The sequence below is a fragment of the Megalops cyprinoides genome, chromosome 20 (genome assembly GCF_013368585.1).
Source record: "Megalops cyprinoides isolate fMegCyp1 chromosome 20, fMegCyp1.pri, whole genome shotgun sequence".
Classification (NCBI taxonomy): domain Eukaryota; kingdom Metazoa; phylum Chordata; class Actinopteri; order Elopiformes; family Megalopidae; genus Megalops; species Megalops cyprinoides.
In genome coordinates this window covers 11,539,636-11,566,256 of record NC_050602.1, presented here as the reverse complement: position 1 = coordinate 11,566,256, position 26,621 = coordinate 11,539,636, and the positions used below count along the sequence as shown (strand labels likewise).

At 48.4% G+C, this 26,621-nt stretch overlaps 1 protein-coding gene across 1 annotated transcript in view; it reads right to left on the bottom strand.

Annotated features, from left to right (window-relative positions):
- The window catches only part of LOC118795327 (ephrin type-B receptor 1-like), a 155,614-nt gene that overhangs the window by 74,040 nt on the left and 54,953 nt on the right, over positions 1–26,621 (bottom strand). The window contains exon 3 of the mRNA XM_036553738.1: positions 14,473–15,154. Coding sequence (XP_036409631.1) covers positions 14,473–15,154 — 682 coding nt within the window. The remainder of the gene's footprint in view (positions 1–14,472; positions 15,155–26,621) is intronic.

Below are 26,621 nucleotides of genomic sequence, written 5' to 3'. Positions count from 1 at the left end.
ATTGGGGAGATACTGGGGGGATTTGGGAGTCCTGTTATTATTATTTAATCCCCTTCCAGGACCTGAAAGGACCACGCCTGATCATTCTATTGCAGCTCCACTCTTAAACTTCCTCAAACCCCCCCCATCACGTGTAGACTGTGTCTCACTGTACCACACCTCCCCTTTCTAAAGGACATTACCTACACAAACTGGATCTACTTCATGTCAAGGCAACATTAACTCAATCAAACTCACACATACAAAAATGAGCATTCTCATACAAACACACACACACACACACACACAGAAACACACAGCAGCACACACACACCATTCTGAAAGAGCCCGGGCTCCTTTCACCTGCGACACACAGCGGTCCCAGCTCACCCAATGGGACGGGGCGCTTTGCCAGCGCGCAAAAGATTCGGCTCAGCCAGCAGGGCTCAACAGCACCGCCAAAACCCACCAGGGACTCGTCCCACAGCGTCAGCTGAAATAATAGTCAATTTCATTCACCTGTGTTCCCGTTTGTGTTCTTATTTGTTTCAAGTTCCCCCAACGCCACCCGCACCGTAACCCTATTGACACGCACGCCGTCTGTACGGAAGCAAACACAAACCCCCTCACTCCCTCACCGCCCAGACTCTCCACAGAGAGAAGGGGAGGGAAGGACTCCGGCAGCACACGGCTCAGATAAATCTCATATATTACTTCTGCTGTCAGGCCTCAGTCAATACGCGCGAGCAGGAATGCAGTGTGAAATGATGTCCCCCCGTCTCGCTCGGCCATCTTCCCCCGCACGGAATCACTCAGATGAAAAACCCGCGGCGCCCGTCCCAGGCGGAACGGAGAGAAAAGCCTCTCTTTCTGGAGGCCCGTCCGAATCCCCCCCCCCCCGACACCCTTTCCGGTGCCGTTACAGCTCAAATTGGGATGACACAGAGAGAGGGGGGACTCTGCCTCCCTGGTGTGTGCGTGACCGTTCGGCGTGGTCACACGGCCTCTGGCCCTTCGGCCCCGCCCACCGCGGCTTGGGTTCTGTCTGCGGCCCCAGGGGTCAGAGGTCGCAGTCACCGCGTGGGGACCGCATGGGCTGTGACAAATCTGAACCCATTTTGCTCCATTTCACACGCATTTGGGATTGCCTGGAGGTCTGAAGGACGTTTGAAAAAAAATGTGGAAAATGAACATAAAAAAATAATAAATTGTTGCCACCATATCTAACAAGGTAGCAAGTACAGCTGGAAATATAGTGGCAGTATAGTCTGTTATTGTGCGAGCACGAAAACTGCACACCACTGATTGCGTTATCAAAAATGTATATTTTCAATGATGTGCATTACAAAATCATGTGCACTGAAATGAATGAAATAAACAGAGTAAACGGTAGAACATTAAAAAACTGAGTTCAGGCTTTGCAGACAGCTTCATATGCATGCAGAACACTGCAACTCTCTGCATTTAAAAAGCACCAGAGAGCCTTTCAGAGGACGACATTAAAGGCGAGGCAGACTCTGGTCTCTGTAAAATGCAGGCAGAGACGGGCTTTCAAAGGGGAGCGGAGGACCCGCGCGGGTACGGCGGTGTGTGCAGGAAAAGCCAAAGCAGGCTGAAAAGGCTGTGGAAAGTTACTGAGAAGCCGCCAAACTTCAGGGCCTTGGACAAAGCGAGGGTGTCGGGGTCCTCACCACCGGTCCCTCTGATGTCTTCATGAGGTCGCCCCGCTCCGCGGACCGGCTCACGACAGGCTCCTGAGAAACCGCCTCGCCGCCAAAGGCGCGCCCATTTATTTCCCCCCCTCAGAAAGACGCTGTCTCTCGGCCCTTTGTGAGCCCCGCGAAACAACACAAGCACCCCGACAAATGGGTTGCTGGAGAGAGAACGTTCCGTTCACAGGACTACACAAAAAGAGGATTACATTCGCCCCTTTCTCTCTCGCTCCCTCTTTCTCTCTACCGCTTATTCTTTCTTTCCAACCTCTCTCTACCCACCCCCCCCCCCCACCCCTCCCCAACTCCCTCTCTAGCAGTCCCCCCCACTCCTAGCTGTCACATCTGAATACTCCAGCAGCGTCTTTTCACGCAGGCATTGTCTGTGGGCAGCCTCAGCGGGGGCTTCCTCAGGAGGAGATCATTTGTCGCAGTCGGAGCGCCGTGTTGCTCGCCGGGGAAACGCTTGCCGCGGAAACGCTCGCGGCCTCAGATGGGCGCTGATGGAGGAGGCTGGCTCAGGTGGTCCTGCCTGAAGAACTTCAGATCCATTAAAAAGTCCATATGGAGGCAGGCTTCCCTCCGGCAGGTGCTCATGGGACAGCTGTAGCCACAGGAACAGGAGTTTTTATGCGGAGCAGAAGTTTGCAATCAAAGCCTGACCACCTTTGTAATTGAAACCTTGAATGGCCATGTGGTAATTAACGAGACGGGCTTCTAAGGGGAAGATTGCATATTCCCAGGTGTGGTGCTGCTGTGGTACCTTTGACCAGTATTCCTGACCTTAATTGCCTCAGTAAATATCCAGCTGTATGCACGTTTAAAATGGAAAATAAAACAAGCCTTGTAAATTACCATGGATTAAGGGTGTCTGCCAAGCAAAGAAATAATATGAGGTAATGTAACCTCATAGTGAAATTATATTAATCATTACTCTTTAGCTGCTACATAAATATATGTTGTGTAATAATACAGAGATTAGGGTTGGCTTTGGGATTAGGTTTAGTGGCCAAATTGAGGTTATTCAAATCTCTTTTTTACTTATTTTACTTTTTTTCAGATAATTCAGTGAGTTTATGATGAAATCACAAACCTGCATTCCATATTAGACACTGTGTAACCAGAGGTACATGCACAGCAGTTATACCGCAGTTAAAATGTAATGATGTTGGCACATTGCCAAAGAGCTGTTGCTATTATGAGTCTGACAACAGAAACCTAATGGCCCGGGAGCCGGGCGGATTCGTTTTTCAGCTCAGCACGCTCCAACCTGTAGGAACGCGAGGATGTCGACAGCGAAGCCCCGATAGCTGTTCCGAGAGCGAGTGCAGACAGGAAACAATACGCGTGCCGGGGCATTCCACTTCCTGTTCAACGCGCCGAGCCGCGCGTGGCCACGCTAACGCGGCAAGATCTGCCGGCCCTTGATAAGCGTTCATTTTGAGAGATATCAAAAAGAGCCTCACCGCGCTTCACAGCACTTAGGCGGAATCTCTGCCAATAATCTAAATGTAACGAGACAGGATATTTACTTTGTTAGCTTTCCCCTCCGACTCCGAAGGCGCTTGACGGGACTGGGTAGATGGGCATTAGGAGAGCGGGATTGTGATCTCTTATCGGAGACACAACGCCCGTTGCAAGAGGCAGGACCGTGTGAGGTAGCGGACACAGGGTGAAGGAGAAAGGAGTCTGGGAAACATGAACGAGTTTGAAGGAATATTTGACTGACGTTGTGTTTTCTCTCCATCGACAGGGCCAGTCAATGGTGTCCTCGGAAATCAAAGCAAAGATGGACTTGGGGGAGATGACTGATGTGTGCCTATGGAATTATGAGAACAGTATGGAATTTGCTAGAATCTTTGTGCCTTGTCTGAGGTCAAAGCACATTCCAGGCAACCACCCACCCCGACGTCCAGAACTTACCTCGTGAAATAATGAGGTTAACTGCACTCAGCATTTGCACGAGAAAGGAAAACCCCGTCCTTCTGGCAAAGTGCACTGTCCACTGGGGGCGCTATGGTGTTGTCTCTTATCGGCCAGGCTAACGGCCGATCCTCTCGCCCTGGCAGACTCGCCGGGCGGTTGCTCACCCCAGCACGCCGTCCACCCCCCTCCCCCGTCGCTCCCCGGCGTCCTGGGGCTTTTGTGTTTTGCCAACAGCGGTGACGGCGGGGCAAATTGTTGGAGGCCCGGCCATCTGCTGATGCCATTGAGGGCTTTGTCTGCCCCTGTCCCTTTCTCCCGGCCCGCTCTGCCTATTGTCCCCCTCTCTGCGCAGCACCGCGGCCTGCTAATTATGAGGACAGAATGCTGGGGTCAGGGACGGGGGGCCCGCACAGTTCCTTTAGCCCAATCAAGCAAGTATGGAATGTAGCAAAGGTACAGGGGGGACAGGGGGGGGCAGGGAGAAAGAGAGAGGGGAGAGAGAGAGAGACTTTTCTGTGACTCTTCTTTAAAAGCCTCACTCTCTTTGTGGCAGTGTGGAGAAAAAGGGAGGACCACGCAACCCCTCATTATGGACTCCCAGCACCTCATTAAAAAAAGAGGCATGTCTCCGCGGCGTGGCCCTGCCTTCGCATCTCGCCCCCATTCAAGCCGACCCAAGCCCCCTGGAAACCCTCCTCTCTTTCTTCTGCTCCTCTCTTTCGCCGCCGCAGCTCTTTTTAATTCGAGCCTGTAACGAGGGCCTGAATGGAGGAGTTACGGCTTTTTTTAATTGGGCTTCAAGGCGGCCCGGCTGACAGTTGGCTCCTGTTAAAAGCGAGCGTACGTGTTGCGCGCTTGTCCGTGTGTGTGTGTTTACACTCGCGCAAAATAAACTGTTTAAAACTGAATGGGCGGCCGTGAATGGGGCAGGCCTGAACAAAGGCGTCCGCGGCGCACTGATTTCCAGCGCGCTGAGAGAGAGGGGCCTGCGTTTGACAATGATTGGCACTCCGTTTCCGTCGCCTGGGAAACCAAACGCCACGGGCCCAGCTGAATGGTCAGCCCTGGCAGGCAGGTCAGGGACCACCGCAGCTACAGGGGAGAATCAGGTATTGAAATTCGCCTTCAAAGTCCCAACGATTGCTATGGAAGCCTGCTGAATGGACACAAACTCTGTTCTATGTACCACAGCCAGTGTTGCCGACTCAGTGATTTTCTACTTTAAGATTGCAGACACAGACTGCAGTCATTGAAGACACAGCAATGTTTACACACAGAAGCCACCAGCTAAAGCGATATGAATTTTGTGCTCGTCATCCCGCAGTACTCCAAATCACAGGAATCGTGTAAAAAAATGTGCTGCATTTTCCTCCGGCTAATAGACAGCCTGAACAATCACAGCTTCTGTATACAACAAAACACTGGCCGGGTTGGCTATGATGGGTCAGTGCACTCAGAGCCATAAATCTGGCTCTGAAGCACGCAGTACCAGTGTGCCCTCTCCCAGCCTTCCTCTCTCTTTCCCAGGATCCCCGGTCTGAAAACGCCACTCTCCGCGGCTGAAGCAGGAGAGCGGAGGAGCCCTCAGCTGTCCGCTGTGCACACAGAGCGCAGGGCAGACACACCTGCGCCCGGGCTCTGGGTGAATCCCCGCTCGACCCTCGGTGCACAGTGCACGTTCAGACGGCCACATCACCCCGGTAAATCTGAGTCTGACTGAGATCCGTCCTACTCCACCCTGCCGCTCCGATAATCTACTCCAGAAGCTCGTCTGAGGGTAAAATAACACCTCTGCACCCAGCGATTTGAGATGAGTGCATCCACTGTGCCAAGGAAAACAATTTACGTACAGATGCTCAAAGTACAAGAAGAGAGGGATTGTTGAAGTGAAACAGGTGGTGTGCAGACTGTGTTTTAATAGAATACTGTAAAAAATGGCTTTGAAAACTGTGAAATGGTTGAAACAGAATGAACACTCCAAAGAGGGTCAGAGGAAAACATTGAAAACCATATTTCATCAGACAAGAATACACGTATCAGAAGTTAGCAGCAGCAGATTTGCAAATTGTTCTGTCAAGCACAAAGCCCGCAGCGGGACAGAAACGAGGGGTGAAATCTCCGCCCGTCATGCAGGTGATCTATTCACTGCCTGGTGACAGCATCCTTGCAGCCACCTCTCCCGGTTACCACCAGCCCAGCTCCGCCTGGCAGGCACATCAGCTCTCCCCACCCACTGCGTCCGCCTGATGATCAGGCCGTTATATATGAGTAACGCGGCCGTGATGAATCGACTCTCAGGCCTGGGGAGCTGGGCTGCGCTCAATCAGCCGAATCAACCCCCCCCCCCCCCGACAGCCCACCGCACGTTGAATAAAGTTATTTAAATATCTGTAATATTAATGCCGGCGCATCAGAAACCTGCTGTAGCTGAACCCTCAGGAAAGAAAGAGGGGGAGGGAGGAGGGGAAGAGTGTGAAGAAATAAATAGAGCAGGGGGAAGAGGGATGCGGTTTGGGGTGTGCCCAGTGGGGGGGGGGTGTAGGGGAGCATCAAGGGAAGCGCCGTTAGGATGCCGGGGAGGTCAAAGGGCAGCAGTCCAGCGACTCTGCCCGGTCTGGTTCGCGGACACAATGCGGAGCGGGTCTCCTGAAGGCGGGCCAGTCTCTCCGATGCTCTTCTAAAGCGTTCTGTTCAAACGGCTTCCAGAGCCCGTCTGTCTCCCAGGCTTTTATGCGCCTCGCATAGAAATGGGGCGGACCACAAAAGCTACAGGCACAGCAATAAGCCTTCAGAAATAAGCGCTTACCCAATTACAAAGAAATAAAAAAAAACATATAAAATGCTCCGCGGAGCCTCATAAACCAAGACAATGCAGTTTATATATTTCCAAGTCATTAGAAAATCCAATGAAGAGAATTCTTAATTTCTTTTTCCCTTTCATTTCAGATGTGCCTCCTGTGCTTTCTAATTCCACCCGCCCCCCACCCCCCCTCCCAAAAGGCCCCACCCCCTTCGCCATCTCCAGGATTAAAGGAAGAACAAAAACTACGAAATGGGGAGGGAGACCATTGTCATCATCTTACAATTTCACAATAAAGATTCATCTCCCGTGGCCTGCGGCAACGGCTCGGAGCTCTTTGACAAGACACGACCTTCAATCTTTCTCAGTCTGTCAACGACAAACAATGCAAGACGGCCTTCACGAGATGCATGTCATGCATCAGGTGTGGCAGCAGAGTGGAATAAGGGTTTAGGGACTGGGCTTCTAACTCGGAGGTTGCTGGTATGATTCCCAGGGGGAGTTGAACCCTGAGGCAATCAACTTAACCTGAGATGCTTCCGTAAACATCCAACTGTATGAATTTACTACGTCTTTCAAAATGTGAGTTATGTAAGCTGGGCTGTGGTCGAGTCTGGACCTCAAATCCTGCTGGTGCTCGGTGCTCAATGCACAAAAGCCTAACTTCAGGCTGGACTTGGAACTTTTCTTTCCATAAATTTACCCTACCAAAATAAATGAGAAAAAAAAGCTTAAAGCAGTTCTGATTTAACAAGGAGGCAATAAAACATTTAAAAGATGGCTGGTACAGTAGGGGAAAAAAAAAGCACTCCACGTCACAAATCTCCTCTGTCAGTGACAGTCTGGCGATAATGAGGCAGACATGTCGACTTCATATTTATGTCCCCCTGCGGGCGTCTATCCAGAGAGACTCCACCTCCAGACACCGGCTTTCCAGACCTCCAGTGTCTAGCTGTCACAAATTTAAAAATACAGACTGCAGCTCTTTTTTTTGAATGGCTCCGCAAGTGACCTGATTTCTGAATTCCAAAGAAAATCTTCCCTCTTCTAAACAGAAGCGTTCTACATTGCAGAGTCCTCGAAGCCAACCACACAGATCAAGGCCATCTACACCAAAGGTGTTGACCTGGGACTAAGCACGCATCCGTGTACATACAAATGTATATCCATGTACATACAATACACACACATACATACATCCACACACACACACACACACACACACACACTCATACAATTCCAGACACAAACACACAGACATGTATATTCACACAGGCGCACACGTGCGCGCGCGCACACACACACACACACACACACACACACACACACACACACAGTGCTTCTCCCCACTTTCCAACACATTTTGATTAAAGGAAGTAACAGAAAACAGTCGATTTCTGCACACTGCCATTTCAGACTACCTGCCCCGTAGCGTTTCACACTGTGTGAAAGAGGGAGTGGGAGACAGACTGCCCACTGAGGCATGGCTTCGAAAGCAGCTCCTTGTGAAAGAGCTCTGGGTGCAGCGGCGTCTTCTTTGTTCAGCGGGAGAGGCTGAGCGTTAGCGTTAGCGCTACGCGGTAGCGTGCGGGGCTTGCTGGCAGCGTTACCCCACCCTACTGTCTTACTGCTTTGCGCGGTACTACACCGCAGCTGCCCGGAGAGCAGAGGAGAGGAGGGGAGGAGGAGAGGAGAGAGGCTTCGGCACATGACACCCAGCACAGGGGGCAGATGGACTGACAGTAAGAGGAAGGAGAAGAAGAAGAAGAGAGACAGGGGGAGAGAGAGCGGTGGAGAGGGCAGGGGGAGGTGAAGAGGAGCCGATGCCAGCGAGAGGATCGGAGGCCCTTTAACGTGACATCTTATTCCCGTGATTAATTATGCTCCACGGAAGCCGGGCTGATCTGTGAAATTCTTATTAAATATCTGACAGGAGCAAGCCTGGCACAGGGCACATGTCAGATGTGAAGCTCTATCGATCTCTCTCTCTCTCTCTCCCTCTCTCCCTCTCACACACACTAAGGCACGCGTGCATGCACTCATTTTCTCCTGCACTCAGACGCTTTTTTGTCGAGTCATTTTTCGCCTCTTCAGTGGCGGCTCCTGTCACGGTTTGACGTGTGAGTGATAGCTGTGTATATTGGCAGTAGTGGTTGTTTTGCTCTCGTGGGTCGATATGCTAATTCAGTCGGGACCGGCCCGGAACGGGGGCGAGGTGTGAGGAGCGCCACGGCAGCCGAAAGAGCCTTCACCTGCTCCGCCAACACGCACACACACGCTCACAGACACACACACACACACACATACACATGCACACACCAACACATACACACACAAACACAAACATACACACACACACGTACGCACGCACGCATGCACGCACACACACACACACACACACACACATACACATCCACATACCAACACACACACACACACACACACACACACACAAACGCACACACACATACACACACACACAGACTGCTTCATGAGTACTGTACCACATATACTGCTTCAAGAAAACTGAACAATACACACACACACATATCCACACACAGTGCTTCTAGATAACGAAACCACACACAGCCTCTCCCTTGAGGAACTCTGCTCATACTTCCAGGCAAGTGTAGCATAGTGGGCGGCAGTGTAGCATAGTGGTTAAGGAGCAGGACTCGTAACCGAAAGGTTGCCGGTTCGATCCCCGCTGGGAAACTGCTGCTGTACCCTTGGGCAAGGTACTTAACCCATAGTTGCCTCAGTAAATATCCAGCTGTATAAATGGATAACATTGTAAAGAACTGCAACCTATGTACGTCGCTTTGGATAAAAGCGTCTGCCAAATGAATAAATGTAAAATGTAAATGTAACATTTTCAGACAGTAATCAGCCCAGGAAATGTGACAGCTTCATGAGACAGATACATTCAGAGTGTATCTGCCCTCCTCCCTGCTCATCTCTCTCATGGTCCATCAGCCTCTTCCTCTCACGCAGAGACTTCAGCCAACTCCTCAGCCAGCTATATCCACTACGCCAAATAGGTATCTTCTAATTGTGGGAGCTTATTATATTTGAAGTCTTATAGGCAATTCTCCCTCTGCAGACACTGTGAGGGTGTTAGGTCCTTGTTTCAGCCTTGTACAAGCTCATAAAAGCAGATAGTGTAAAACAGGATTAAGCTGAAAATTGTTTTAAAGTGAATCTCTCAGACCAGGAAAGCGAATTGAGTTTGTGGTCCTCTGAGGACCCACAGGAAGGCTATATAACGGAAGGGAAGATAAAAAAAAAACAACGATGATCTCTGTTTTTCTCCCACCGCTCTGGGCCGAGAGTCTCAGTCGGCGTGTAAAACTAATGACGCCGTGTGTGCTCATACCGTCCGTACAGGGGGGGCGAATAAAAGATATTGCCTTCATTCCCGGAATCTACATCTGCGCCTCCGGAGCGGGGACGGGGACTCCACCAATCAGGGACAACCTTGCCAGAATCGCAGAAATCCGTCAGGAGCGGGGCTGGGGTAAACTGCAAGCCAGTGGGGGGGTGGGGGGGGGTGTAGGGGGTGGCTACAGAATTAGTCCTACAGCTGGAGGGTTACAAATACGAGTTGGGCACTGTGATGATTTCTCTCATTGGGGAAATGAATGTGTCCGTTGTTAATTAATTCAACAGTTAAGGGGAGGGAGGGGCAGTGAGAAAGAGGAAGACAGAGAAAGGACGAGAGGGACAGGAAGACAGTAACTGTAACCAAAAGAGAAAGTCAGAGATAGAGAGAGAGAGAAAGAGACAGAGACAGAGGAAAAGAGAGAGAGCAAGAGAGGGAGAGGTAGACAGACAGAGAGAGAGAGAGAGAGAGAGAGAAAGGCAGAAACGTACAGAGACAGACATAGACAAGTCCCTGAGGTGTGGCAGGGTTACTGTAGCTGGGCATGTCCTACAGATGCAGGTGTTCACATTTTGGAGAGTTATGCCTCTGGGTATCAGAGTGAGAGTACACTGTGTGACCCTGCTGTTCCAGTCCTCCCCCCGGAGCGTCTCGGAGTCCAAGCAGACAGGATGAGGTCCACAGCAGTGGGGAGGGAGAGCTTGCACACTCGCACCGCCCAGTCTCCTTTCATCACACACAAACACACAGCAAGAAGCTGTAAGTGAATGGAACAGCCCATTTGGACCATCTTGCCTCATCATCTATAATAACTACAGCATCATCTTCACATGCGCAGCTCAGCTACCGGTGCCCATACAGCAATCTCTGGTTCATTTTTAACTGAATGAACATCAGATGAAAAAAACATATAGGCTGCCCCAAGAAGTAATAAGAGCAAGATGCACTGGCTACTTCAGAATTCAGAAAGGCAGAGTCTCAGGGATAGATCTTCTGTCATCAGAGACAGAAAGGCTTTGTCAGATGCAGACCTAAAAATTATTGTGATGTCATGCAATGTGATCTGAGGCCAGCTGATGACATCTTCTGTGTCTTTCCAAACTTCTTACAGGTCAAACAACTTCAAGAGAACCTCACAGAGAAAACCCAAAAAGCTTGACCTTTTGTGTTTGCATGATAAAAATTGCCTGTGAACCCTAGTCCCTGCTGAGAAAACAAAACTTCCTTTGAAGAGACAGGAAGTCAAAAAAAAAAAAAAAACTTCTGTCTGCTGTCTATCTCAGAAAGGAAAAGGCAAGCTTTGTTTTCATTAAAAAAGATGCTCGTCAAAACAATGCCTCTCTACAAACAGAAATCAAACTGGCATAATGTAACCTGAAGATCATTCTTAAATTCAGAGCAGGAGTTCTGCCAGGGGCACTGAAAGGAATATCACAGTATTCACTGTGTTGGTGTGTGTGCGTGTGTGTGTGTGTGTCTGTGCAGCTAACAGCTATGGACGTTGCAGCAGTCTGAAGCTTGGCCTCAAACACACACACACAGTGAACACTACACAAATAGAGAAACAGATAGAGGTGGATGGTGATAGTGAGAGGGAGAGAGGGAGACAGACATACAGAGAGAATTCAAGATGGACTCAGTCACGAGACCACAGGCCCATCAGGTATGGGCCCAAAGGGGCCTGGTTAGCCCCGCAGCTGCCCGCTCTCGGTGGCAGGAAGGGTGTGTGTTGGCACTAATGGCCTGCTCGCACCGGCCAGGTGGCCGTGACCATCTGGGACCTATTTGGAGGCGGGTGGGACATTCAGTCACCTCCTCTGTCCTCATTTGCTCTTTTGACATGATGTCTGGAGCTTGGGGATTGTAGCAGCGGTCCAGTGGGGGCTTAGACATCTCCTTACGACTCCCCAGGAGCAGAAGAAGAGTGAGGATGAGGAATAAACTAAATCTGTCACACATCACATTACTGACGAATTCAGATGCTTTATAATTTTACATCTGCACACACAATACCAGAATTACACAACAGCCTTGTTAATGTGTATATGTGTGCGAGAGAATGCACGCATGCGTGTGTGCATACATGAGTGCACAAGTGACTGTGTGTATGCGCGTGTGTGTGTGTGTGTGTGTGTGTGAGTGAGTGTGTGCATGCGTGTGTATGTGTCTGTGTGGGTGTGAAAGACAGTGTGTGGTTTTAGAGCGTGTATATGTGTAATGTCAGTTGTTGCAGGAGTTGGGAGTTACTGGGAGTCATTGCAGTGGACTCAGATGTGCACGCTGCAGACGTGTGTATGCCCGGGGCCCTCAGCTCAGCGGTGGATCACACAGTCTCCATCAGAGCTGTCAGCTCCCGAACCTCACACATCTCCTCTCAGTCGTACTCCTCCGCGGGGGCGCAGCCTGCCTCCGGCCCGCCGGGGCGACCCCCGACAGCCGGGGTGTGTGACCCGGGCAGACCTGCGGCCCGACTCCCGCGGCACGCCGCTGTGTCCCGGCCTCACAGCTGCAGCGGCGCATCTGTTACACCCTATCCAAGCACGTCTGCACCAATAGAGCTGTTTCACTCAAAACAAGGCCCTACTGGCAGGAAACATCTGAGCAGTTGCCAAGATTAATATTTGGGCAGTTTATTTGAATATGTTGATGTTGATATCTTTTTATCTTTCGCGACGAAAGATGTCTCACGAAATGAATCGACAGCTGTTTCAGAGATGGGTTTCAAAGCCGGTGAGGGAGTATCCAGGTGCGTTTATGGGGGAGGGGTGAGACACCCACCAATCAGCAAGGCCTTGTTAAACTGAAAGAGGAAGACAGAGGGAGAGACTGAGGGTAAGGAGACAGAGACAGGATGGGCTAAGGAGAGAGGGAGAGAGAAAAAGTCTAAGGGGTGGGGTGAGAGAGGGGAAAGGGCAAATGGGGAGAGGAGGATGGGAGGGTTCAAGAGTGAAAGAGAGGAGGCAGCAGTCGGCAGAGTAAGGGGGGAGGAGAGAGAGAAGCAAATGAGAGGGGGAAAGAGGAGGAGAGCAGGGGAGCTAGGGTAGTCTGACTAAGAAATATGGCCCCCTGACAGAAATAGAGGGCAGCAGGACATAAATAAGATTGGTGGGAGCTCTCAAGAAAAGCCTGAGTGGGAACCGATTTCACAGGAAGTTATTTATGGACACATAAATACAAATAAACACCTCATGATTTTTCAGGCAATTTCATTATATTTCTATTAAAATGTTGTGCATGCTGGCACTTCTTTAAAATATATTAGCCAACTGATTGCCTCTGTGCTGAGAATAAAGTGCTGCTTTGGTATTTATTTATTCATCAAGTAAAGATTCCAGACGCCACGGCTTCACATCAGTACAGGACCAATAACATCGGAAGCTGTTAATTCAATGATAACCAGAACAGGTTGTTCCAGAAGCATCCGTGCCCATGTTCAGCCTTCAAAAAAGTAGCTGGCGCACTATCAATACGTGAGATCAAAATGACTTCTGGTAACATAAAAGATATCCTTCTTAACATTGTTGTTAGTTAATAAGAGATGCAATTCCACTGTGGCTCTGCTTTCTCTGGAATACAATCCAATATTTAAAGTTTTTGATTAAAAGCAACATGACTGTGCTTCTTCTCTTTGTCACAGAAGCGAAAATGAGTGAAGATGTGGAAAAGGAACTTTTTTCGGAGGATAAAAATGGCTCATAGACATTATTGTTAGTCTTTCAGCCAAACTGAGGTTCTGGAATTAAAGCTTTAGCAGATCCACAGCAGGGATGCGTGTGGCGTGGCTAAAGCTGCTCAAAGTTACCAGAGTCTGTCAAGGGCACTCGACGGGGCGCCGGAGAAAAGCCTGATCCTACATCAGGAGATTTAAAAAAAGTCTATTCATCGATCGCGGTGGATGGCTGTCAATTGATCTTATCTGCACGGAGCAGACCTCTGGTGAGCGTCCGGCCAGATCAAATATGGTGCAGGCCCTGAAAGAAAGCTTAGCTTCATGATTGTGTGCCTGTATGAGCATGAGCAAAGCATGCGTGTTTTTACTGGTTTTAAAGCTCTGCAACTGATAGGGGGCCCAGGAAGACTGGACACATTGGCAGCTTACCTCAGGTATGAGCAGGACTACTGAACACCAGCCTATCGAAGGCAACGACAGCAGTACAGATGCATCCTGTATAAATGCGTTGGAGCGAAAATAACAAGAGAAGCAGCTCAGGCAGCAGCGTGAGCGCTGCACTTAGGGGCCCGCGAGAAACCTGCAATCAGCTCCCGATTCAGAACAATACGCTCAGGTTCAATACTGTATACATTTCCACTGCATTAAGGACGGCCTCCCGCGCTATTCATAGTGAAAATAGTGCTGAGTGGGGCAAACATGCGGAGAGGGAAAAACCTCCCGCCTATGAAGTGAAAGGCAAGACAAAGGAGGCCGAGGCAGCCTGTGTAATCTGCTGACTCTAATCCACCAGCAGAACGCCGCATGACAACGATTAATAAGCGAGGCTTCTCAGGCTACAGGGGGTGGGGGTTGGGGGGGGGGTGGGGGGTGAGGCCTAGAATACGCTCTCACAGCTCAGCGCCTCTCCCCAACCCCCTACACCATCCCAAAGACCATCTGAGTACAGTGTGAGGCTCCGCCAGAGCACCCGGGATCAAACCGACGAAGAGGAGCCGCTCACCTCTGCAGACGTTGGCGTTGTCCGGCTCGAAGCCGGCCTTGCAGGTGCAGCTCCCGATGGGCACCATCCACTCGCCGTCGCCGTTGCAGTAGAGCTTGATGGGCACGTCCACCTCCTCCGAGTTGGCGATGCACACGCCGCGGGCGATGACCAGCGAGGTGCTCTCGGCGCCCGTCATGGTCTCGGGGAAGTTGGCGAAGTTCTGCACGATGCTGGGGCACTTCTTGTAGAAGACGCGGACGGACAGCAGCGACATGCAGGCGCCGTAGTCCTGGAAGGCCAGGTAGAAGCCGTTCTTGGAGAGCGGGCCGAAGCTGCGCACCTCCGTGTTCACCTTCATCATCCGCCCGCCAAAGTCCACCTGCGAGAAGCTCTCGTCGGCGGCGATGGTGTCCACCTTCAGGTAGGGCGCCTCCATCCAGAAGGCCGTGCCCTTGGTGGCGATGACGAAGTCGGTCTCGTAGTAGTAGAGGTTGAAGGTCTCCTTGCAGGAGCCCGGCACGTTGGGGATGCTGCCGCAGTCGCGCACCGTGAAGCGCATCTCCACGTAGATGCGCTGGGCGCCCCGCCGGTCGATGAACGTGGTCAGGAGCCAGTTGTTCTGGCTGGACTCGAACACGTTGCACACCTGGTAGGTCCGGATGGTGTTGAGGTTCTCGTCGTAGCCGCTCACCTCCTCCCACTGAAAAAACACAGTGAAAAACAGAGGGGCAGATTAAATATAGATTGTGTGCCTCAGATCTCTAGTCCTAGCACTAGCACTAGGTTCAATACCACCTACTGAGGCCTGCAGAATGCCTTCAGATTGAAAATGAAAGATCAAACAGTCATACAACAAATGAGTGGTGACACTCACAATGAAGGGTTTTTGTCCTAAGCTGACAGCTGACTGTTGAAAACAGCACCTGACCTATACCATTGGAAGGTGAATGTTTTTCTGACACAACTGACCTAGTAAAGATTCAACCATACTGTAAATAACTGGCTTGCAGAAAGGCCTGCTGAATTCTTAGCACTATAAGACAGCCAGGGTAACAGCAACTCTAATAACACCTAACTGGGCTTAATTGGATAGAACCTTTCAGTGTCATGTTGACTGTTGGAGCTTTCTTCAGCACTCAATGTATTTTTATGTCTTTGTAGGTGGAGCAGAGGTCATGTGATCACCCCATGTGCATCTGCCAAACTGTGAGTAGGATAACTGAAAAAGATGGATTGATGGGTTTTGGATGACATTGCTCAAATGACTGACTTAGGGAAGAGAACAAGATGATTAACGTATAAAGGGCACTACATATTGGAAATGAAGTGGCACAGCTACACACTATCAGTGGAACACCTGTCTTCTTTTGTTTTATTGGCGATCACAGTTCACTGTTACGTGCAGCAAGGAATGTCACCTAACCACAATGTAGTGTGAACATCTTTGCTTGACAAATTAGTGCTTACATGAATCCAGTTGTATGTCCTGGGTACAGACAGGTATGGTATATACTGCATATATGCATGTAATGTATATGTAATGTATTTGCCTGTTGTTTTAGACTTTGAGTGATCAAACTTTTAACCATTGAGACCAATGAGATCCCCACTGTGATACACACTCGTCCTACTCCAAAACTGTGAAAGTACAGCAAAGGCCACTTTAGCTGCACTTTTCCCGACAGGCACATTTCCATCAGCTATTCCGAGCCACAAACCATTTAAATACTAACCAATTACCTGAGACACAATACAACCCGAAGCCATCTTGGACAAGCGTGACTGTGCACGGCTCCAGCACATTATGAAATGTGGTGCGTAACAAATTCAGGATTATGTGGTATTGAATTACAATTAGAGGGAGAGGGACTGAATTATGCCAGCTGAGAGACGGCCTAATCGAGCCCTCGCAGTTTCTCCGCACTCTAGGAGACACGACGCCGGATACATCTTAAACGCGGGCAAACTCTCCTGCCATTAACTCCAGCCGCTCGCCTTTTTTTTCTGTCACGCAAGCAACTTTCAAATGTCACACCGACACCGCTGTGGCTTTAAGATAACGAAGGAAGCGAGACTCCGAGTGCACCGAGGCCAAAGCCAAAACGCAGCGCAGAAGCGTAATTGCGTGGGGACCCTAGGGCAACAGAGATTTCCCATGCGAAAGCTTAACTTACACACACCAGGTTCCTCTTGCCTTGGCATGTGGCAGGTCACCAGATAATCTCTCTCCATCACAAACAAATACATTACCCACACACACACCATGAAACATGAGCCCCCTCTCTCTCTCCTTTCTTTTTTTTCTGTCTCCCTCTCTCGAGGGCTGCTGGATAAAGTAAAAAAAAATAAATAACTAAAATTAAAACACTGAAAGTCAACCCCTCTCCAGAGGCCTGGTAACCCTAAGACATATGCTGGTAAAAAGGCCAGTGCTGGCTGAGCCTCAGCTGTGGGCTGCACCAGTGCTGGAGGGCTTTGCTTTCACATGGCAGCCAGAAATTCAAATGAAGAGTGTGCCACAGACCTTGGCACAGGTGATGACCGGTATTCAGAACCCAGCAGAGAAGCCGAACAGGAGCAAGCCAGACCTACATGGCAATGACTCTCACTGCTCCACATAGTAAAGGTTAAAGAACCTTAGGTCATGGTAGGGTTATAGACAAGATAAGAGATAGGGTCATGGTATGGTTAAAGGGTAAGAGTGACATTAGAGTCGTGGTGGAGTTAAAGACACAGGAGCAGCTAGTGTAATAGTAGGGTTAACAGCAGAGTAAGGGTTAAGGGTAACAGTAAGTGAAGGTAAGTGTTAGGTGGTGAGCTCTGTATTTTCTAAAAATGCAGTGATTGATTTGTTCTGTTATATTGTTAGAAGTATTAAAAACTAGCTCAGAAAGTAATATGGATGACAGTTATCTTTATAATTCTGTCAGCTTTGTCATGATCAGCTCAATTAATTTTAGCTTAAGTGATTTACAAAATGTCATGGTTATGGGGATTACTATTACTCTTGGAATCTTTACTTGTATAACAAATAGGTTCCTATACCAGGAAAAAAGAGAACATTGTAGTAAATGTCTTATTTTATCTATTATTTTTTTTGTAACTTTCCTCCTCTCTATATTTATCCCTGAGGGCTAAGCACAGCACAACTTAGAGTGCCCTGAGTTTAATTGGAGTGTTTTTGTGCACAGGGGCTCTAAATGTATTTGCTGATACATGTAAATAAAGCAAATGTCCAAGGAGCTTTCCTCAGTAATGTATAGTAATGTACAGCTGTTCTTAGAGATCACTGTACAGCACTATGTGCATATTAGCATGATGGAAAGGACTGCTCCTCTTATGGATCATGATGAGGAGCTGCGCTAATGCTAAAAGCAGATGCTGCTGTGTGCGCATACGCTCGCGGTACGTTTTGGTTTTACATTTTATCGCTCATGTGTTACTTGCTATTCTGTACCAATGTCATTCATGTGATATGCACTTAATTCGGCTTGCCTTGTAAGGCAAATATTTAAATTCTCTTGCATACACTTTTGCTGCACAGTCGTTCGTGTTCATCTGGTGTGTATTACTACTGTTACGACTGCTGCCAGCATTATTACGAGCAATAACAGCGATGACAGTAGGAGGATGTAGAAACCTGGGCTGGGGGGAGATGCAGGACCGGGAGAGAAGGGGTGCAGAGGGCACCGCGCACTGACGTGATTAATGAGTTTACAGAAATCCCAGGCACAAATTAAACCCTATTTTTTCTGCGTCGTCCGTTCTCTCCTCTGTAATGACCATTCATCAGAATTAGAGGGGCCTGTCTCTGACAGCACCGGGTAGCCATTAATACACCATGGCGGGGGACGGGACGGGGGGCTGAGAGCTAGCCGCTGTCTGTCTGGGTGAGTCTTGGGGGGATCCTCTCGCCTCCGCCTTTCCAAACGACCGCCATCTTTCTTCACGGCCCGCGCCACCGAGCGCACGTCTCCAGCACAGGTGTACTTCACATTTCACACGAACCACCTGCAGGCACTCTAGGGTCCGCGCTCCTGAAGCCGTTCTCCATAAGCATCAAGTAGTGGAGAGCATCCAGCATTAAAAAGCAGGTTTAGTTTCATGTTGTGGATAGTGTCCAGTATCCTGTAGGACTCTGGGCACTTGCCCGAGGAGACCCGCAGGAATTGTGGGATGTCTATCCTGCTGCCAGCTCAGCTGTGGGCGCTGTTCTGGTATCTGCACCAAGAATCGACAATAATAACCTGACCCACACATTTGTGCATACTTCAAACTCCCTTCTGTCCCTGAGATCCAACCGGTGTTATCAATACGCCTACTCCTGTTCTACTTCTACTGAACTCTCTTAATGTCCAAAAGATAAAAACGTTTTGGCTCTGTGCAGTTCTGCCCTTGTTATTTTCCCTCTTCATCAAGGTAATAGGGTGTTGGTTACATACATAATGCATGTGTAGCACAGTGCTAAGGTACAGAGCTTATAACCAAAAGGTTGCCAGTTCGATTCCCTGCTGGGGCACTGCTGCTGTACCCTTGGGGAAGGTACTTAAGCCACAATTGCCTCATAAATACCCAGCTTTATAAATGGATAGCATGTAAAAATTGTAACCTATGTAAATCACTCTGGATAAGAGCGTCTGCTAAATGACAATAATGTAATGTTTCAAAAAACAAAACATACGTTATCAAAAGCTAGCTAAAAAGTTACAGTAGTAGATGTACTGATAAGTCTGATGGTCAGTGAGGTACTGGGGATCATCAATGATTTGCGCAGAATGTACTCTGGAGAAATCAGCGGTATAGCACATCTCCTTCACCGCCACAAGACAAAAAAATAACAGCTTTCTCCTGTCACCGTGGAGATAATGGGATTCTCCAGTCCCGGTGTCTGCTGAGCGCCTGTACCTTTGAAATAACCTTACTTGCCGAGCGGCCCTCTATTTCCTCCCTTGCGTGCCGCTATCAAATGCAGGAGATCGCTCATGCAAGATCGCCGCGCCATGTTTATTTTATAACGCGCGTATATTTGTATACAGTGCGTGGCCCCTTGTTCTACCGCTGCCATAAACCGAGGGTGTTTATTATGCGCTCTTGTGCTAGATAAACACGGGTTTAGCAAGCTCAGCAAGCAGAGAGACCCGGTGTTGACTCCCTTGTGTTTACAATTCAGCCCCCTCTGATCAGACAGAGGCTCACCGCTTCCGCCTGCCTGGTTTGAACCCGGCCGCCGATTGGCCACGGAAAGCTGCTGTAATATTCTCTTTTCCTCTTACGACCTTTCACCCCCTCCTCTCCCGTTCTCTTCTCTATTCCTGTGATTCGCGGCAACGTCAGAAGGAATGAATCGTCGGTGGTTGAATTTGAACCCGCGGTCCTTGAGAAAAATCAATACTAAAATAACAGCAGAAAATAGTCAAAGAGTGCAGATTTTACCCTTACATTACCTTTGCTTAGTAGACACTCTTATCTAGATCAGTGTACAATCTGCATTTAAACAGCCTCATATTTACTGAGGCAGTTTAGAGTTTTGCCAAAGGGTAAAACAGCTGTGGCCTATCTGGAAATCAAATCAGCAAAGTCTGGGTTACAAGATCTGCTCCTAACCACCACACCACACTGCTGCCCACTCATACTTATTTTCTTTTTAATTTCTTACTACATACTGTTGAATGGTACAACATACCTTTTTTAAACATGCAATAACATGCATACAGCATTACAGTCTGGCTGGCAATCATTAAGGTATCTCTGTATGGTCATATTTTGACATGAGTGAGAGAGGAGTTGTTTTTTTCGCTACAACTAGAGGAAGCAGTAGTAGAAACAGTAATGTCCCTGACTGACAGATTGATCACATAACCGCTCTCAAGGGTAACAGCGGTGATGGCATTTCACCGCAAGCGGGCAGAAAGATCAGCATGGTAGTCACTGCCACCACACAGCATTCAGTTTTTCTTTGATTGTGTCCCCTGTAGTCCATAGAGGGAGCACTGATTTTACTATTGCCCCAGCTGAGTGGCAACAAGCAGTCGGCGATCTTAAATTAGCATGTTCTCATAAAGAGCTAACCAGGAGGAAGCGAGAGGGGGACGCTAATCTGTGTCGCACCGCACCGTCCTGTCCACCGGAGTGCCGGCGCACGGCCAGCGCCTGCACCGCCCTCTCATCACCCCCATTCATCATATTGATCTTCCTGGCATTATTTTCAGAGGCAACACTTTAATGAGACAGCCAGTCTAAATGGCAAATAAGAACCAACAGGAGCTCTGGCGATGATTCTAATGAGGTTACTGTGAGGATAAAGGATTCAGCGGGGAGAATGTGATGGCTTCTGACAACGGGCTCCTCTAATTAAAAGTCCTATCCTTTCTTTAAAAAGAGGGGAGGGTGGCGTCTCTGCTCTGGAGGAAGATGTGCCCAGCTCACCCAGTCCTCCTTCATTATGGGGTATAGAGAGGCATTGATAGCTCCAGGATGCGCATACCTGGGGCACAGCTGCTGCAGTGCCGGTCTCCAGGGAGAGCGCCTGGACACTCGACTGCGCAGACCCGAGGAGGCGATGCTCGCAGTGCCAGTCTCCAGAGAGGAGGAGCGCCTAGGCACCTGTCCACAGAGACCTGGGGAGCAGACACCGTGGCAAGTCTCCAGAACGAGCTGCTAGACACCTGTCCACATAGACCTGGGGGAACAGATACTGCAGCCAGCCTCCAGATAAAGCTCCTGGACACTTTTCCACACAGACCTGGGGGGCGGATACTGCAGCCAGCCTCCAGAGTGTTTTGCTGTTCAGGCCCACCGCTGTGACTGCGTGCCTCCTTGCCAGGACAGACTAAGTGCTTTCCCGTTGCTCAGTCCCGAAGCAGAGCACTCATTATGTCCCGCATTTGCATGGTAACAAAACAAGTCTGGGTATTTAATGTGTAAAAAACACACAAGTGCCTCAATAATACCTGATGAGTGTTTGGCAACATCTTTTCAAACGGCACTCAGAACACCCATATCTCAGGGGTCTGAGCCGTGCTATTCCGAGCATTTCAGAGAAGGGGAAAAACTGGTGCAAGGGATCTCCTTTTGCATTCCAATGTCGTTGAACAGACGAGGGGACTCTGAATATGCCGGCTTCAACCAACGTCCCCCCACTATAGGCAAATTATTTTGAGAGTGCAATGTGGGATTCTCTCCTACACATTAAATTAATCAGAATTAGAGGAAGACCAGGAAATTGGTGCTCTACAGCTTTTCTTTCTGTCTGAAGGTTCGATAAAAAACAGATGCCTGAAGCTGTAATTCATCAAGGAGCCAGAGAAAAGTGCTTTCTGTGCACAATGCGGTATGTATTTAAACAGTACCAATGTAAACCATTAAAACTTGCCCTGCAATGCATAGATTTTCCTTTCGTGACGCAAAACAAATCAATAATGGTGCAGTATGCAGGAAGGAAGCACAAAACAAAGCACAGTCATGGTCACATAGCTGAAACAGGTTAGTATGTCAGTGTATAAGACTACTGGGTCATTTCTGACAACAGTAAGATAGAAAATGCAATAACAAATACATATGCAATATCCCAGTGTTTCTAAATACTACTCCTGGTGGCCCACTGTCCTGCATATCTTCTGTCTATCCTTGCTCTACCTACCTGACTGAACTCATCAGTGGCACTTTTGATTAGCTGAGCACGCCTGATTTAATTAAGCAGCAAGGATAGATAGAAGATACGCAGGACAGTGGGCTGCCAGGAGAGGCTTGAGAAACGCTGCAATATCCATCAGCTCATAGGCACACATAACTTAGCTAGCAGTCATGTTTATGTAACTCATTCATTCTTTCTTCTTTATCATAGGCCTTTTTTCAATGGGGCTACATAACCTGTGTTATTTAATACCTGTGTTGTTCAATACTATGGCTACCTGTAATTAAGCTTGCAATGATTGAGATATTCTTATCGATAGCAAGGGTATCGTCTTGGGCATCTCATCTTATCCATTAGGAATGACTGACAGGGAGTAATGCAGTTTTTAAACAGATAAAGAGGTGCATGAAAACATTTTTTTGTTAAAAATGATACAAAAAGTAGAAGGCCACACTGTGTGGAATGAGGATGAAGATGGCCCTCAACTTTTTCTCATTACATTATATTATTGTCATTTAGCAGACGTTCTTACCCAGAGAAACTTACATAGGGTACAGTTTTTACCTTATCCGTTTATATGGCTGGATATTTACTGAGGCAATTTTGGGTGAAGTACTTTGCCCAAGGGTACAGCAGCGGTGCCCCAGCAGGGAATTGAACCAGAAACCTCTGTTGCGAGCCCTGCTCCTTACCACTATACAACACTCCCGACTTCAGAATGTAATGTACTTTTTGCTGACAGTTACTTTATTAAACTGCCCATTTGTTTTCCAGGCAATATACAACAGAGGTGCGATATTACCTTTAAAACTTTGCAATGGCCTTTTATTTCCTTTGAAAAACATTACGCCTTGGCTCCAAAACCACTTCATTTTAACATACTACAATACGAGGAACAGTTTAGGGGGAACAATGCAGTCGTTCAGCTCATTCTCAGTATTCAGCTCCAGGTTTGTGCAACTGTTAATGCCAGAACTTCAGTATTTTGCTATTTTTGAAGAGGCAGAGTATCTCAAAACTAATGAGACAAATGAGACTCAAACATTAAAAAACGCCAAGTTAGGCAATTTGCCTGGTACTTCTTTTCCTGACAATTTAACACACATAAATGGCATATGGGTACATTTAAACTGTGACAGCAGTGTGGTGTAGGGGTAGGGCAGGGCTTGCAACTGGTTAATGGTTGGCTAATGTAAATGGTTACAACCCCCCACTGGGGCACTGCTTTTGTACCCTTGAGCTAGGTACTTACCCTACAATTGCCTCGGAAAATATCAAGCTCTACAAACTGAAGAGATCATCTGCTAAATGACAATGATGTGCGGTAATAAACACGTACCCAGGATGACCAAATGCCTTCACCAACAATTAAGAAAACAAAAATGTCCAGACACATGCATCACTGTAATGGCTGAAACAGTCTAATGCCAGCCGAACGTGGAGATGATCCAACAAAACCATGTCTTTGTTGCGTCTGCAGCTGAGTTTTGTCATTTGTCAAGGGAGTGTGCTTCCTCTCTCAAACTGGACCCATGGTCCTCAGAGGATCAGTTGAACAGTGAACACAGTCTTATATGAGGCCCTCCAAGAGATGCACAATGGGAGTGTCCAAAAATGGGGGGGGGGCAGCCTGAACGGATTTAAGACCAGCAATGGCCTCCAACTCTGACAATGTGACTGCACAGGCCACTACGAGAGAGACAAGGAGCACGGTACTGTGCCGTGGCGAGAGACAGGAGAGCAGGCTTAACAATCTGCAGGCGAGAAAATGGGCGCCCCCACGTTGGCGCGGTTGCAATTAAGGCAGATACATGTCCCTGCCTCCCTGCGGTGCCCAGATAAGAGGTAATTTGAGTTCTGGTTGCGTGAGGTCACAGTTATTACTGTCCTTTCTTTGGGAAGCTCTGGAAAGAGGAACACAGAGTTCTGTCTGCTCGGGCTTAACCTCACAGGAAGAAGAGGAGGACAACAGGTGAAAAACCCTTTGAGTAGGTGCTGAGTATGGTGCTGTCCTGGGTTAGCACTTTAGGATTTGACAATGGAACTAGTCCACAGGTGGGGTTTTTTGTTTCGGAGGTCATTGGGGGCCGGAGAAGCCTCTGTTTCACTGGCCTGTTCAGGCCACCATAAAACCAAGCCCATTTGGACAAATATTCACCTACACGTTTTCTCCCCATTCAATGTCTGCTGCAGCCAAATAGCAGCCTTAGATCAAGTCAAATTCAGATTCATCTCACATTCCGCTTCTCTAATAACACAGCAGTGTCTCTGGCTCCAGGTATTAGGTAAATGAAGAGACTATTAAAAAGGCGTGCATTTGCAGTGTGCATTTCATATTTCCGTTTGCAATTGAGAGTAACAGGTAAAGACTGACAGCTTATAACACCTCCATCCATTATAGGCTTAAGTGGCTGGGAACAGTGGTTGCCAGTTCTACTGCAGGTGGGGCACTGCCGTTGCACCCTTGGGCAAGGTGCTCAACTTGATATGCCTCAGTAAATATCCAGCTGAAAAACAGATAACATTTAACAATGCACTACAGTAAGTAAGTCACTCTGAATAGGAGTGTCTGCTAAGCAAATGTAATATAACGCCTCACTTTCCCATCATTACATTAAACATTAATATAGTTAACTAGCTATAGGCTGTTTTTTTTACTGCTATGTATTTTACTGCTAGACAATATCGAACTGTTAGAGCTATCTAATTAAACTACAGAAGAGAGAGAGAGAGGGAGGAGTGAGAATTCTCATCATAATTTATACATACATGGAGAATACAGGTTAGAAAAAGGTTATTTAGTTTTCCCTATGGGCAAGCATGCATAACACTCTAGCTGGAAGGGTATGATATTTTAGATCTACTATATTCATGTCCAAGTAACATGCACAATGTCTGCAAACTTTGAAATAAGGAGCAAAACAAACATAAACACAAAAATTGCCATCGGTGCAAACTTCACTGCATCAATCACCCAACAGATGGTTTCTGTTGTAAGCCTAGTAATTAGTGCTTTAGAAAAAAACAGCAGTCCTTTAAGAAAATGTGATTGAATTTTAATTCTGTCATTTCAGTAATCATAGGCCCTTTGTAGAGATAGGTTTTTGGAGTTTGATACAATCTTTATAAACAGAACGCTCTATTATTATGTATATTGTAGTTTTACTCGTTTGTTGCCAGTATCACTTAAAATAACAAAAGTTTTTGAAATAATCAGTGAACTACTTTTCTCATTTGGTCTTTGTCATAACAGCACATGTAGCAACATTGTAAATGAGATGTTCAAAGGTAGCTTAGTCTGTTTCGTTCAGTCAGCTTGGAGGGGCTAGGATAAGCCTCCGTACTTGAATCCTAGCCTATCTGGAATCAAGAGCACTACCCAGGACTGTTGACGGTGTTCAGGTACACCCAGAGGCCTCCCAAAATAACGACAGAGGTTTGTTGCACCACCATTTCCCGTGTGCTTCTCAGAACTGGGTTTTTTCTGCAAATCAGATTCAGACTGCCTGTGTCTCTTTTTCCGTACCGGAGGCTATTATTTCAGCAAGCTTATTTGATGTAATTCAAAGCACTGGACTGTAGGAAACGGCATTAAAGGCTGTGTGACAAATGCGAAGAGCCCCAGCTTAGAGAGAGAGAGTCAGGCACTTCACACCCTCCCTTCTAAGCTGCGCCACCATGTCCCCCAAATCCCAGAGGGACCCCTGGGCACCACACTTTCCGTTCAAGCTTTCATATGAATAATTGAAGACTGTCTGGTGGACAGATGGCCAGTGTTGGATTTTTTTTTTTGCTCGCAGAAGTGGAGCAAGTTCGCTGCTGACGTTCCTCGCTTGCTTTCAGGTTGATGAAGACCGTCAGGCCGCCGGGCCATGGTTCGCGACTTCAGAGAGCGAGGGGGCCCATTAGTTCGTCCCTCTTAAATTATAGATGCTGGCCGACCGCTGGGCCAGGCCTTTTTCTCGTCTCTCCCTCGCCAGCCCCCAGCGGTGCGGCCGTTACCGCCCACCCCCGCACACAGCATCTTTGGGCCAGCCACACCCCCGTTCAGTGAGGGGGCAACACCGCGGCCTTTGTTGCACTCTCTGTCTGGCTGCCGGCCGAGCCCCTTCTCATCCCTAATCCCTCTGAATCACATGAGAGGAGCTGACCTCTTCTCCGGCCCCTTTTTAACACCCTCAAACACACCTCAGTGGTGGCCGGCGACACGTTCTTTTACACAGTCCACTGCTACTTCACTCACTCCCTCCTCTCTCTCTCTCTCTGTCTCTCTCTCTCTCCCTCTCCCTCTCTCTGTCTCTCTCTCTCCCCCTCTCTCTCTCTCGCTCTGCCTCAACCCTCTCTCCTAACTCCCCCCATTTCTCTGAAGGAGTCAGTCTCCACAATTACCTCTGACGCACGCCTGCCCCACTGAATGGCCGGGATCAGAGGTCAGGTAGCCTGCTGGGCTCCCATATTTAATTCATCATGAGTGACTAGCTCAATGTGAGCCAGTGTGCATGTCTGTGAATGTTACGGGAGCTATATGGATTTA